Here is a 15,429-nt window from a genome sequence, read left to right as displayed (position 1 = left end):
GGAAAAATAATAACGCAAGAACAATTTCTTCCTCTTCTTTCTCTCTCTCACTCTCTCGGCAACTCGAATATATATATGTATAAAAAAAATAAACATGCGGTCTCTCGCAATGCATAACATTTTCTTTACGTTTATTTTCGGGTAAACGAGACGACCTGGTGTGTTCTTCTTTCTCTCTCTCACACACACACACACACACACGCGCGCGTGCGCGCGCGCGCACTTTCGTTCAATCACTCTTTCACTATCACGCCAAAGAGGGGCACAATTCTTATCGAGATAATTCATTCTGAATATGGAATCGAAGATACGTAATACAAATTTGAAAATTTAATTAAATAAGAACATAACTGAATAGTTTGATTAAATGTCGAGAATGAGATGCAGATGTTCCATTTGTTATTCGATTAAAATTCTGCCCAGCTCTGTCTCACCCTATCTCCCCGATACCTCGAGAACTCAATATCGTCGATCGCTGTCGCAAAAATCCCTGTAGACTGTTCGGATCGATTCTCGAGCGGTAGTCGCGTCGCTTCTTGTTCCGTCGACGCGCGCTTTAAAGCTTTCGAACAAGTAAAATTTAATAACGCTCTCGCGAACACGGTCCTAAACGAAAGTAACATTTCAAGAAGAAAAAGAAACGAAATAACAGAGGAAATTGGGAAATATTCTCTGGAACGAATTAAGAAAAAAAAGAAATGAAACGGTGACCCCCGTACGATGTGACCTAGAACAGTGTTTCTCAAACTTCGCCTTCTTGACGACTACCTAGAGTAAAACTAACGAGCAACGACAAAAATAAATATGAGGATAGAGTTGCCGTTATCGCAGGCTTCGTGAGATTTTGATGTTTTCCTGATGCTGTTTAATAATAAATTAAATTCCTTTGGAGTACTATTTATAAAATCGTTATTCCTTCCTGTCTTCCGAGAGCTTGAGAAACACTGCGCTACATCGTGTGAGCAGGTCGAGAAATGATCCCACGACGTGGCTTGCGATGAATTAAAAAAATATTCGCGCATAGTTTAACAACCACCGTGTTCCTCTGTATATTTTCTTAGCCGTGTGTTTCGTGTGTGTCTGTGAATGTGTATGTGTCTGTATACTTGTACACGCGCGTGTGGATCCATTGTGTCGTCACCGTCGCAATAATAATATAGTGATCGTTATAGACTGATAGGTACATACAAAACAACACACAATAAAAACAATAACATAATATTAACGTGACGCTCACAATAATAATAATAATAATAATAATAATAATTAATATAATAATATAATATAATAATAATGATATAATAATAATAATAATAATAATCGTAATAATCTTAAAAATCGCGATGAACATCGTCAGCAGCAGAACAATTAGCAACTAATTGCAATCGATACGCGGTGAATTCCAAACGGTCCGTAGACCGCATTCCTCACCTTCGGCGTCCGGGGACCAGAGATGGCCAACATTGTTATTTAAATAAGAACCACCTGTAACGATTAAAAAGACAGACAACTTGCCACTCGTTACTAGTAGAATAAGAGTTAAAATTTCAATTATCGAATGAATTATCGAATAACACTATACGTTTGATTGTTCTCGTTGTTTATCATTCCAATGACATAAAATTTTGTCCATCTCTGTCAGACACCTATACGCTCGCGGGAATTTCTCACTTGTTTTCCTCCATTTTCTCTTATACGGCTCGTTACACGTCTCGAATCCTCTTACTATCCTCGTTTCCTCGCGTTACTTACACTGTATCATATTTAGTCGTCGTTACACAATTAATGTACCATAATTGTAATCCTGGGAGAACTATATTATCGATTAACCCCCGAGTGGACACGTGGACTACAGTTCGTCAGCTTTCTCCACTGCCCCTAAAAGAGGCTCTGATAGCTTTTGTAAAAGGACATCCTTGTAAACGAATTGGACAATCAAGAAAAGTTGAGTTAATAATTTTTTTAGCGGGCTACGATCGTAGTCCACGCACCCCGAATACGTGACAATTGATCACGCGGCCAGCGGAGGGTTAATGCGAGTCCCAACCTCGCGTTTCGTGTGGGTGGTTGTGTGTTTGTTACTCGTGTGTACGTGTGGTTCGTGTGTTTTCCGCATTTACGTCTCCATCAATTAAGTTTAGCCTAATTATACGATACGCATCTCGCTCCTGTTCACGTCATACGATACACGTCACGTTTCCGTTCGTCTTCGCCTTTAGAGTCGCGGATATTATCTGTAGAGACACTCCATCCGTCTTCCTCTCACGCACGCACGCACGCTCTCCCTTTCGCACTCACGCGCTCGCGAGCCAGCGCACACGCGCACGTCCACGATTTCAATCGAAGATGGGATACAATTTTCGCGAGGATTTCTCGTTAATTACTGGCCGAATACAAATTTGTCGCGTAATGTACATGATCGAGTGCTTGACTTTTCTTGAAATTCTAACTTCTTCAATATTTGGAAATTTAATTCGTAAATAAAACAGACGTGTTCGAATCACCGTCTTTGCGATTCGTCGACGCGCGCATGAGCATGGGCAAGGACATACAGAAAATACGCGTGTATGTGTACATTTATATATAGCATATCGTAGGCATGCACACTCGCGTTCAGCGGTCCTTACAATTTAGATAATGTTGCACCTTAGAGAATAGAGATCCACTGGGATATTTATTTTCATTTAACATCCGATTAAATTACCTACTTACTCGCTGACGTACCGATTAAAAGGTAGTAAACGTTCCGCCCTTATCGCTCCGTGGCCACGATTAGGACTTCGTTCTCGAGATCGCTTGGAACACCCTATGCTACTCCTGCTGCTGATCGTTGCGCGACTGTCCTCTCATGGCTGTCCGAGATTACGTTCGTCCTCGAATCTGAAAGTGGAACTTCGCGGCCAATTAGACGTCTGGGTTTCAATTTTCTATTCGCCAGATTAGATTATTTGAATTGGCCTCATTTCTAGATCCCTTCTTCCTTGGATATATCTGGCAATTTTTTAAATCTTGGAATCTTCCAGAGCTGAAAGTCTTTGAACGTCTCGTATCTTTTTAGATCTTGAGATCTCATCGTGCAGTCATCAGATTCAAGGATGAACATCGCCTGGGACCACCAGTGAGGTTCGAATTGCGACCTAACCACGCTTACAATCTTATTTTTGCAACTCGTGAAAGGTGTCCGATGGAGGGATGCGTTCACTGGATATCGTTTACCTCTCAGCTCTGACTTCCTCGCGAATACAACAGTGTCTTCAACGTTCGACAACACTCAGTTCTGTAACGTCGAATCGAATACTCTTCAACTAATTACAATCGAAGAGCATCCACCAAGTTTTCAACAATCAACGTTGATGGATACTACTCGCACGTTTCGTGGATGAACAATAATATTCCATAGACACACACACATACGCGGGAACTCTTTTCTGGATCTGACGATAAAAAGAATAGAACCGAAAATCTCACTTTTAACAATCTAATAATACCGAAACAATCAACAATCGAAGTCCATTCGCCTCGATCCAAACGCTATTCAATGACGCGACGCTTCCCAGTTCCGTTGCTCGCCCTTTCTTCGATCACGAACAGCCTAACCCTTAACACCATAGTTTCGAAGATCCTAATCTCAGCCTTGGAGTGGTGGCCTCGACCACCCGGTAGTCCTCTAGGTATGTCTTTAAATCTAAGTCGTTTGTTTTTACATATAATATAAGAATTATAGGTACTAGTTTGCGATCCTTGGTAGGCGACAAATATGACATTCTGGACATAATTAGACTAATTCTCCGAACGCATGGTAGCTTCGAAACGGGTCCACTCGCGGGTTCTCGAAATTCTCAAATTAACTGCGTCGAAGACCCGCCGACCCGTTCCAATTTTCAACTTTCATCTCGGAATTCCTTGAATCGCTGATGACGCTAGCGGGGGAAACGCCCGACGTTGAATAGAGAAGTTATCCACAAAGGTCTGAACGCTTTGGGATCGCGCTAATGTTCATCAGCGATCCAAAGAGTCTTGTTTCTTTCCTTCGGTCCGAACGAATTCCTGCGAATTGGATCTACTAATCTTTCCTGGGATTGTGTACGGAACCGGAACTTTGTCTGCGTCTCACTGCTCAACTCGACTGGCGACGACGAAAGGAGTTCATTGGATCCCGTGAAACGATCGATTCATCGCGATTTGGCTTGTCCCACGACGAAACGTGGAGCAAATTGGACAGACGCACACCCGTAGACTGAGCAAACACACCAACCAAGACGTCGATCGATTGCGCACCGTACGGTGTCCACGAGACTTGGGCATTACGCTATATTTCGATGAAACTTTTACCCGAGCAATTATATTGATAAAAAATCTCTAACACACGAATAACCTACACGAATTATTTGTTACGAGTTCAAGAAAAAGTCTGCCCAACTCTAAACGTCAATGTTACTCTCCAAGAATCCCAGATAGCAGCGACGGACGTTTATCGTGGTGCGAAGCTATCCCTTGCATTTAATTAGATCGCCGGAATCCAAGAACAACCCTATCGAGATAAAAAATCCGCGATATCGCCCCTTGTAAATACGCGAAGCAAACTAACCCCAAGTATCAATCCCGATCGAAACTATTCGTGCTCTTTCCACTAACTTACCCCTGCAGCAAACGAGCCACCCTTCTGGCGATCCTCGACAGACCGCAGTGTCGTAGCCACGGGACCCAATGGCGTCGCTTCTCGAACGGTTCTCTAACTCTTTTTCTTTCCGACTGTCGAGGTGAACAGTGCAATACAGCGCAAACGTACGCCAGGCCACGGTGAGTCTTGTCTAAAGAGAGAAACACCAGGTGCCCATCGAGACACCTGCCCGAAAGGTAAGGTGTTTAGATCGGTACCGATGCTGGCGACTTTCTCTCGTCTGCTGGAATCACTCTGACCTACCGTACATGCTTTTGGGCTGTTGGACCTGATAAGATTGAGGGGATGAGGAGCAGGAGTAGTTCGTCCAGGCTGTAACGAAGAGGGGTGACACACGGGTTAGGACAGATACTAAGTGACACTAATTTTCTTTACTCTATATATATATACAGGGTGTCCCAAAAGTCGGGGAGGAGCCGGAAATGGGGGGTAGCTGAGACGATTCTGAACAACAATTTCCTTTGCAAAAATGTCGGATGGGGCTTCGTTAAGGAGATATTAACCGAAAACCCCGACCAATCAGAGCGCGCGTAGACCGTTGGAGCGGCCGCGGTAGCGAAGGTTACGCGCTAGGCGGCAGCGTCAATGTCCTTCGATGCACGTCGAGGTCACTTGTCGCGTACAAGCGCGGCCGTCGGCGCGTAGCCTTCGCTACCGCGGCCGCTCCAACGGTCTACGCGCGCTCTGATTGGTCGGGGTTTTCTCTTAATATCTCCTTAACGAAGCCCCATCCGACATTTTTGCAAAGGAAATTCTTATTCAGAATCGTCTCAGCTACCCCCCATTTCCGGTTCCTCCCCGACTTTTGGGACACCCTGTATATTATATATACATATATATTTATATAATATATATAACTGGAGGAAGTACTACCGAATTACGAATTGGACAGATTGCTTGGTGTCGCATATACGATAATGCGCGCTACTCGAAGAAGACCGACGACACCTGAAACCGATACGCGGAAAAAGAGTCTGCTGATGGACGTTCCAAGGACGCCGCTAAATCACGCTCTTCTATACAACAGTGTGTTCCTTTTCGTTGGATATAGTAACCATGATGACGATGGGTACGGAGAGGTGGGGGTGGGGGGTGGGGGGATGACGATGATTCGTAATAATAATAACGTTAATAATAATAATAAAATAATAATAATAATAATAATAATAATAATATACTACTCGCGAAACGTTGTCTCTCCTTACAAGTGGTAGGCAGTCTTTGAACAGCTGCTGAACAAAGTTCGATAAGTGTGCGGGTCTATCTATCCGACGTAGTCGTTTAGGCCGGCCTCTAGCAACGACGACAACCACGACGACGACGACGACGAGGCCGACGAAGGCGAGAGGTTGTCGTTGCAAGGTCGACGATTTCTCTGGGGCGTCCGTGCCATTTCGGATGGTGATCAGGCGGCCAGGCCATGGGGCGTCTGATGAAGGAGCGCAGGATACTGCTGAGCCACGTGCGCCAACTGATGATGATGAGCGTGTGCGTGAATGTGAGGATGAACGACGGCGGTGGGGGGCGTGACGGTGCTCGAGGCACCGGTTGCGTGGGTCGGCAGAGGCGTTTGAGGTTGGGGCGCGTGAAGGGTATGGCTGTGACCTGTAACCAGGCTCGCGTGGCCGCTGACGTTTCCGGTAGCAGTCCCGGTTCCAGTCCCGGTGCAGCCGTTCGCTGTGCCGTGGCTGTGATGATGATGGCCGAAGACGACCCCAGAGAAGGCCACGGGTCACTGATGATGCTTCGCGGAACCGTTCGCGTGGTGCGCCTGCGCGACCACGTGGTGACTCGACGGCGGCGGATGACCTGCGCTCGGATGATGATGGCTTCCGGTCGCCGCGTGGTGATTCGCGTTGTTTGCGCTGCTGTTGTTATTGTTGTTATTGTTCTGCTGCTGCGTTTGCCGTTGGCTGTTCTTCTTGTTCTTCATCCGACGATTCTGGAACCAGATCTTCACCTGGCGCTCGGTGAGATTCAGGTTGCGCGCGAGCTCCCATCGTTTCTGCTTGGACACGTACGCGTTGAACAGAAACTCCTTCTCGAGCTCGAGGGTCTGGTACTTGGAGTAGGGCTTGCGTTTCTTCCGCACCGTCACTTGACCGGTCCACTCCAGAGGATTCGAACTCCCGCAACCGACGCCCATCCCTGCCACTCCGACGCCGACGCCGACTCCCGCCAGGGAACCTGCGGGAAACAACGAAGATGGGGAGGAACCCCACATCACTTAACACAATTAGTTTGCCGGTAATAAACAAAACCTAGCTGCTACAGCTAGGAATAACTGACTAGTCGATCGCTTTCTGCTCTCGACGATAAGACGCACTCGCGAGGGAATGGCTCTAAGTGAAAGTCTGATCGATCGACGAGGTTTTGCGCTGAGAGGGAGTCTCGAATATTAAACTGATATGATTTTAGAAGACCATTAATTTTTTTTTAAATATTCTTCGGTTCGTTCATTTATGACAAGTGCAGGGGACAGTACTTGCCCCTACCATTGTATTTTATTAATATTCATTCTATTTAATCATACGTTGATACGTCAAATACGTTGATTAGTCGACCTCCTCGGTAACCAATACTGTCAGTTTTTTCCGAATGACCCTCTGTTGATACTACAGCAGTAAAGTCACAGTTATGTGATGGATCGATGCACAAAACCTCATCGATCAACCGACTCCATTATATCGATGTTTCTTGAAATCAATTCTTGATTTGTAATACGTATTCAATGTTATAATATCAAGTAAAAATTATGAAACATATAGGGTGAAACGCGTTGAATCTGGTTAATTGTTATATATATATATATATACTAAACGTCCAGAGGTAACTGTTTTTAATCATCAGCAAAATAAACTTTGATCGATAGGAAATTTCACGATTTCCTTCGAAAAGATTGAACATCGTCGATCAGTTTTTTAATTTTTTCATCGCGGAATCTTTCCAAAGCGAAAGCAAACAGCAAAAACAAATAAATTCCCCGCTTCGAATCCGTATCGGAATCCAGTCTGAGAAAAGCTCGTGTGTCCGGAGTAGTCTCTTCGACGCTCTGGGTTGCAAAATTCATGCTGCAGGTGGGAGAATTGAAAGGATTTGAAAGCAGCGCTGCGAAATGTAGAAAATTCACGAGTGGCCGAGTTTCTCGGTGAGACAGGGTTTCCCCGAGCAGTGGCACATCCACAGGGGGTGCAAGGTGCCAATTTCACACCGCTAATTATTGGACAACTAATCATCGAAATTCTCGTTTATGTCAAAAAGCTAAGTAAACTTCTTCCATGTTTTCTCAGAAAAAATTTATGGTGCTTTTGGAAGCATAGTGATTTCTTCGCGTAGTGACGGGTGTGCAAGTACAAATTAACAGAGAAATATTCGTCTCTGTGAATTTTTAACTGCACCATCCTGTAATATGTGTGGGTGTGCCACTGTTCCCGAGGCGAAAGGTCGCGAGGTCACAAGATCGTGAATTTCACACCCAAAGCGGCTCCCCAACGCTGAAGCGTGCAGTGGGAACCGCCTACGCGTGTGCGTGACGCACGTATACGTGTATATGTATACACGGAGGGTTCGCTACGCCGACCCGACGATATGATATAATTGGACCGGTTGTACTAACCGCTTGGAAAACATGAAACCAGAACACGAAACGCGGAACTGTTACTACGTTTCTTCTCGTGCCTGATAGTTAAATTCAGTAATAATCACGTTAAATCTATGCAAAAAAAAATAAATAAGATTCATAGATTATACGAAAGCTATCTTTGTTTCGTTTCAACGTTTGTTAGCTTTTCCAGGTGTTTGATAATTGTATCGTTTTCACAATTACTCGACATCGTACCGATACTATAAACACAAGACTGACGGGTATATTCAACTTCCTAAAAAAAATGTACCGAGCCCAGAAACCGAATAGTCTACTCGATGCACTCAACTGCTAAATATGAAATGCTAATACACAGAACATTCACCGACCAGTCTGTTACAAGATAAGATAAATGTCCCCTTCATCATCAAATTATTGACAATCGCTGCTTTGAATGGTAATAAACAATTCTGAGTACTATATTTCACCTACAAACAGTATCTGTCCTTTTCATAGATATTACAAATTGTTATGTATGTATTTAGAAATTGCGTAGACCAAACCTTTTTTCTTTAAATAGCTACTGCAAAATATACATGCATGTTTTTCTCGTTAAAATTTACGAAAATTTGCTCGATTTTCAAAAAGTCGCGATAGTTGAAGCTACAAAGTCAATTGTTTCAGAAGATGGCGTAACGACCGAAGCGCGCAAAAGAAGATAACAGCAGCCCCCATTTTCGTTCATTTATCTTTAACTAGAGGACGATCAAGAGTGGCAAGAAATCATCGCATGCTCGTAGTCGTGCCGACCTGTAGCAAATTGTCCACTCACGCAACAAAGTTGCGATCATCTACGTGCCAGCCCACCCACGACCTACCCTCCAAACCGTCGATATTATTTATGGGGCGCGCTTCGTAGTTCGTAACGCTTTTGCACGTCCTCGCAAAAAATCCCCCAGACTTTTTCCAACGCACGCTTTAACGACGAGCGTTATTGAACCGTCTAATAATACGACGCTCTATTTACAATTGAAACAACGTTCTCCGTCGGAACGCGAGTGCCCATAAATTAATGCTACGCGAGTTTAACATAGTTTTTATATTTTTTTTTTGTACGATTTTTTCCTCATGGTCAACGTTGTATCTTCATGATATTTTTTAAATTGAAAAAATAGTCAAAGGTACTCGTTGCACATTTTTTCTGATCCGATTAAAACGCGAGAGGATGGACAGAAATATAATAAATGTTCTTGGCTCTTTTTATGGAGGACTCTGGGGTTGCTCCGAATTTCGCTTTTCCTTCCTCCCTTATTAGATCGCGTAATATTCTTTCTCTATTCTTCCGTCTGACGTCTCCCTCGCAAACTCTGTCTCTTTTCCCCTCGCTGTCTTCCCCTGCTTCTTACTGCTCTTCTTCCCTCATCGAGACTTCTCTCGGCGTTCGTCCGCCTCGTCTCGCTCGGCGGGTATCGCGGCGCGATTGCTTAAGCGTCAGGAATTTATTGCCCACTAAAACCATGGAATATGCAAATTATTTAACAAAGGTCAGGATTCTCACGAATGTCAGCGTGCACGGCGGACGTGTGCGCGTACGAAACTGCGGAATCAATGACGTATCGATTTGCGACCAACGTGTTAGCAGCGACGGCCGCGATACGAACCTTGAAAGCAACCAATATCGAGGAGGCCAGAGTCGATATTCTCGAATGATTTCGGTCTAGATAACCAAAAACGCCATCAGAGAAGATACAATTCTTATCTGGATGAAAGTTGAGAATAAAGGGTGCAAGATAAGAAACTTCATCCCTTACTCGATGAATAAAAACTGGGACATGAATTTTGGAGTAAAATGTTTCGTTAAATATACGTTAAAATTATAATTCTACAATATGACCCTATGCTTGCGATCAACGTTTCAAACCTTAATTAAAATTTGCCCAGCTCGTGACGATCAGATGCCACGGGGCGGCCACCTCTTGCGAAGGCTAACTCCGCTAACCAGAAACCCGCGAACAGGATCGATAACTACAATGCGAAACAAGAGTCCAGTGAATCGCTCTAATCAGTCCAACCCGTAAATTCGCGCGAACGTCAATTAGAGCTGGTCGAAGGGACATAGTGGGCGCTGATAATTGTACGATAAATTAAAAAGCAAAACGACTAGAGTCGTTTAGCGCTCGGAAGTGGCCTTTAAACGGCGAACGACGTCCAAGGCGCAGCCGTCTTTCGACGAACGACGTTTCCCGGACGGAGATCCTATCTCGTCAACCGGAATGGGTCATCAGTGGCCGCCCGACAGCACCTGTCGGTGCCTCTCCGACTCGTCGAAAGTCGTGCACGGTGGCCGTCGAGACGGCCGCGATACGGCTGGCTCGCGCTCAAGATACCAGACGAACGAACAAAGATAATGGAGCTGCCATCTATTGGTGCACGGTTAAACTATACGCCGCGCTGGTATTCCCCTACTTTGTATGTATCGCACGCCTGCGCGTGCAACTCCCCTACCACGCATACGATTAACTCCGCGGACGAGAGGATCACGCGAACGATATCTCGTTTATCGGGCCGTGCGTGCCCGTATGAGCAGCCGCCGTGTCTCGTATTTTCCTATTCTTTACGATTCCGTCGAGGGACGCGCGTTTTTTCTCGACCAGCGGGAGCCAATCGCCAGCAAAAATCTCTGTCCCGTTGCGTTACGCGTCGGCGACGAGTCAACCGCCTCGGAATGCACGTTTCGTTCTATGAGAAAAGTCTAGACACTAGCATGCTTCGTCCCTTTGGACATCGAAAACCTCGCGTTATCGATCGCTATCGCTGAGAGGAAAGCCGCGAAGGCATCTTTTCATCGATAGGGGAATGCCACCGAGGAGTAGTCCAAGATCGAATGACCCTACCATTCACGGATACTCGAAGAAGATGCCTCCGAACGGTACGCGAGATTCGAACGACTCCGTTTACAACGGTGCATCCGCGGAACTGCAACCCTCGGAGGTATACCTCTCGGCTAGCAATCGCGGGAATGCGGTAGGGTTGAACTGAGTCACACGAACCGAATGTACTTCTCCAAGGAGTATACTGACAAAGTTGTCTAACGTTGCGAACACACATCGCGCGCAAAAGTTTGAAAACGCGTCGAGAGGAAAGGGGACGGAAAGGGCGAAAGCGAGCCAGACGACAGCACACACGAGAAGGAAAGCGAGAACGGCCGTTAGTAGGAGAAGACCGAACGCCCGTACGGGTCATGGAACGGATCAGCTGATCGGAGGCGCACGCCAGAGTTTACGAGTTACGGCCGCCAATAAACCCGCCGCCGTTCGTTGTTGCTCATGCGACGTTTCATGGGTTCCAGGGACCCGAGAAAAGGACGGCGAGTGGGGACAAAAGAGAGTGACCAAATACGTGAATGAACGATGACTCGACCGTTTATGCGACGGGGGCCAGTTTATTTGCGGTTTTCAAGCATTTAAATTTCTCGCTTGTTTTGCTACCAGTTTTCCTTCCTGTTTCGTTGGCAAGGCCGATGCAACACGGATTCGGAGTACGATCACGTGACTATTCGCGATCCTGTATTCTCTGGACGATACAGCGCGACCTCCTCGAAGGCCTCGAACGTACATGCTATTTTCGCGGTCCTAGAGATCTGGATAACGAGGCCCGTGCACGCATCGGATTGTCGAAGGCTTTAACCGCGACCGTCTTTCTACGCTTCTTTCCGTGGGAAAGACGATCGATTCGCGAGTAAATGTTCTATAAACCTCTGAAGGTTGGTTGATTAACGGTACCGTGACCAGGAGGCATAGGACATTGTGTATATGCGAGGAAATTCAAAAACTAACAAGGGGTTAAAAATTAGATACGAATCGCGTACAGTATTCTTTTAGCTACGTCATGATATAAAGTCTTCTACGAAGTCGCACACGACGACCTATGCCTCCGTGGAGTATAGCTGAGTTCTGGACTCGATCATACGTTACCGTGAGGAGGACTTCGGCTGAAAGGAAAAATGTTGATGAACGAAAGACGACGGAGTCGATGCTTACCTGGAGGTGGGTACGGGTTGGAGGTGACAGGTTCGGGTGCCCCGTAATTCCTGAGCCCACCGTATCCGTCGTGGGGAAAGGCGCCTTCGGCGACCATGGCGGCGGTGACCCTGCCCCGGTCGTCCGCCGCGGACGGCGTCAAGTACGGGACCCCTGCTTGCGAGTGAGGATGATGGTGGCCGGTCGTGTCGACCGGGTGATGATGCCTGGCCGTGGTGTACGGCGAGTAATTGCACCAACTCTGGGAGAAGCTCTGGTGGCAGGAGGAGACGGCTGGATCCGTTGCTCCTGTGGCAACGGAAGAAGATCCACCACCGGTGGAGGAGCTGGTGGTTGCCCCGCTGGCCGAGCTGTAGGACTTGTAGTCGGAGGCTGGGCTTCCGGTGGCGGCCGAACCGGCCGTGGCCGCGGCTGGTGACCAGAAGCTGAGCGTGCCCGCTTTCCGGTTGTCCCTGGAGGAGCCGGACGTGGAGGTAGGGTCGGCCGCCAGGTTGTAGTAGGTCGGGGGATTGTTTCCCCCGTACGCCTGATGATGATTGAGGGAGTCACCCGCGGTTGCGGTGGTCGAGTAATGCGAGTCCTGGGGATGATGGGGGCTGTAACTCCAGCCGCCTTGCGAGCCAGCGGAGGACGAGTGGGAATGACGAATGACGCCCGCTGGTCCAGCGGCGGACGGTGCCGAGGAATCGACGCAGCCGACTTCCCCGTAGGAGGAAGCTGCCGGCGTGGCGGTCAACCTTTTGGCGGGTATGTGCAGCGGGCCTGGCGCGCTGTTGCTCGCCACCGACGAGGCGCTCGGCGAGGTCGAGCTGGCGCTGGCCGTTGGTGCCGAGGGCGCTGTCGTTGCCGAGGAAGCCGGTGCAGCCGGGGACGTCGGTGTCGTGGCTTGCTGATGCGAGCCAGGCGTCGAGGTCGGTTGCTGTTGCTGCTGTTGGATCGAGACGAGGCTGGAGGCTGTCGGTGGGACCGGTGGCGGGCTGTCCTCGTAGAGGGAACCGTTCATCATGGCCCACCAGGTCACCCCGGTGGAATTCCCCGCTCCGGTGGCTGTCCCCATCGGCGTGACGGAGCCAGGGTGGCCCACGCCGGAGCCGCACAGCGGCGCGGCGTGAACATTGTCGTACAGCGTCGCCGTCGAGCAAGCCACGTGATCGGCGATGGTGCAGATGGTGACAGTTGATTGACGGTGTTATAACGACGATGCCCGGTACGGTGGCGATGTCGATGTCGGCGAACGATGGCGACGATACCGATTCCGTGGCCCGATCGATGCCGATCGGACGTTGCTCCACGGGGAGGAGGATCGGGAGCGCGGGAAAATGAAAAATCACCGGGCGACGCGAGTCGATTTTCACCAGGCGAGCGGGTATCGCGATTGCATCGTTTTTTCGCACGATTGCGTTTACGGAGCTCGTTTGCGGTCCAAGGACGGAGGAGGCAAGGTAACGGCGGCGAGATGACGTTGCTCGGACAGAACAAGACGGAGAAGGAGACGGTGGAACGAGACGGAGACGGAGACAGCGAGCCAGAGGGGAGCGGGAATGAAGAAGCGGGAGTTTTTATCGTGGATTTTACGAGGACGGTCGCGTCGAGAACAGGCGCGAGTCGACGATCAGCGACGAGCACCGAACGGATTCGTCGACGGCGAGCGAACGATCAGAATACGCGAGACGATTTCAAAACGACGAGGATAGGAGGAACGCGGGAATCATCGTGTACGTTGCTCCGTGGAATCGCGGAATAAATAAAGAAAACGCGTGCGGAAGGCAGAGGTGGCGCGCGGAAGGTGGGGATAGGGAAAATCGTACGGTTACGCGCGGCCGTGCAGGGTTGGCGGAGGAGGAGAGGGTGTGCAGCGGCGCGGCAGACAGGTGGAGGGGTAGGTAAGCGCGGGTCGGAGGGAGACGGCACACGGCAAGGGACAGAGAAGGAGAACGAGGAAGAGAGAGGAGAGAGAAAGAGAGAGAGAACGTCGACGAGAGGAAGACCAGGACGCCCAGGGGCGCGATAAAATGCGTAGCAAATCCGTCGAGCAAAGGTCCATGCACCACCACCACCACCACCACCGCGACGAACGTCCAAGACGACGACCGAGGTTGATCAAGGTTGACGATGAGCCACGTGCCGAGACGTCGTCGATGAGAAACGATCGGTGGAACGTCCGGGTGCGGGTTCCAGTGGTTCAGGTGCGAGCAGATCCAACGATGACGCGCGGACACGCGAGAGGTTGGAACAAATGAAAACAAAACGACACAGCACGCCTTTAGCAACAGTCGTTCGTACACCCCAAAACAGAGTACATCTATGCGTTTTCTCGGTTACTCCTCGAGTCGGACGATCACGTTTCGCGCGTTCGACGCGACCTGACGATCGTCGAACGTCACCAAAAATAACGGATGCTCGGAATTGTCAACGAATGGTACGCGACTGGACCATGTCGCGGTCGAGACACTTGGCAATCGACGTCCTCTCGTGAAGAGGAACGAACGCGTCGCGTCGTACAAACAGTACGACCACGTTCCTTTCACTGCTCCACCGATCTTGCTGTCGTCGTCCCGCTCCAGGCCATGCTCGAGCTGCATGTCGTCCGGTCTCCTTCCTCGACGGCAACGGCCACCCTGCTCATAACTCTCTTCGAATTCACACGCGACACGTCTATTCAGCGAGCGCGCACTTGCTCTCCACTCGTCAACCGTTTCCCCGCTGCTCCGCACCGTGTATCTCTTCTCTTTACTCCGTTTCTCTCGACGTTTAATCCAACGGTAGTTCCGTGGATCGGAGCAGATTGGACGTGATCTCGATTCGGAAGATCGCCAGAATCAGGAGAAACGGAACGTTCGTGGTCGGACGTTGAGGGAACTCCAATCCTCTTTACGGCTTTTTTTTCTTCGTTGTCGGTCCCTTGTGTTCGCAGGAGTCAGGTAGCGGACCCCTGGACACGGATCGCGAACGAACGGCCAAAGGTTTCTCAGGTAGAGAGGCCCAGTCCCCGTGGCTGTCGCGGCGATACACACACGCGCGATGTTTACACACACGAAAAGACTCCCTTTCTTCTCTCTGGCCTCGCTGAGCCGAACTGAGCGTCAACTGAGAGCTCTGCCCGCGGCTCGGACGCGCAAACGGGC

The 15,429-nt window shown here is 48.7% G+C and overlaps 1 protein-coding gene across 3 annotated transcripts; it reads right to left on the bottom strand.

The window, feature by feature from the left end:
* Positions 1 to 215: 215 nt before the first annotated feature.
* LOC128888884 (homeobox protein abdominal-B-like) lies at positions 216 to 14,985 on the bottom strand. 3 transcript variants are annotated; one of them, XM_054146063.1, is made up of 3 exons: positions 12,305 to 14,985; positions 5,555 to 6,907; positions 216 to 4,993 (listed from the first exon to the last, which is right to left on the bottom strand). In XM_054146063.1, exons 1-2 carry the CDS (start codon positions 13,359 to 13,361, stop codon positions 6,414 to 6,416), a joined length of 1,551 nt encoding a protein of 516 aa, XP_054002038.1. In that variant the 5' UTR covers positions 13,362 to 14,985; the 3' UTR covers positions 216 to 4,993; positions 5,555 to 6,413. The 3 variants fall into 3 exon arrangements, with proteins under 3 accessions (XP_054002038.1, XP_054002040.1, XP_054002039.1); XM_054146065.1 differs by having other exon boundaries at positions 5,555 to 6,868; XM_054146064.1 differs by lacking the exon at positions 216 to 4,993 and having other exon boundaries at positions 5,521 to 6,907.
* Positions 14,986 to 15,429: the final 444 nt, after the last annotated feature.

Source organism: Hylaeus anthracinus, unplaced genomic scaffold (assembly GCF_026225885.1).
Source record: "Hylaeus anthracinus isolate JK02 unplaced genomic scaffold, UHH_iyHylAnth1.0_haploid 11994, whole genome shotgun sequence".
NCBI classification, from domain to species: Eukaryota; Metazoa; Arthropoda; class Insecta; order Hymenoptera; family Colletidae; genus Hylaeus; species Hylaeus anthracinus.
The sequence above is the reverse complement of the archived record's forward strand: the minus strand, read 5'-3'. Positions and strand labels throughout refer to the sequence as shown.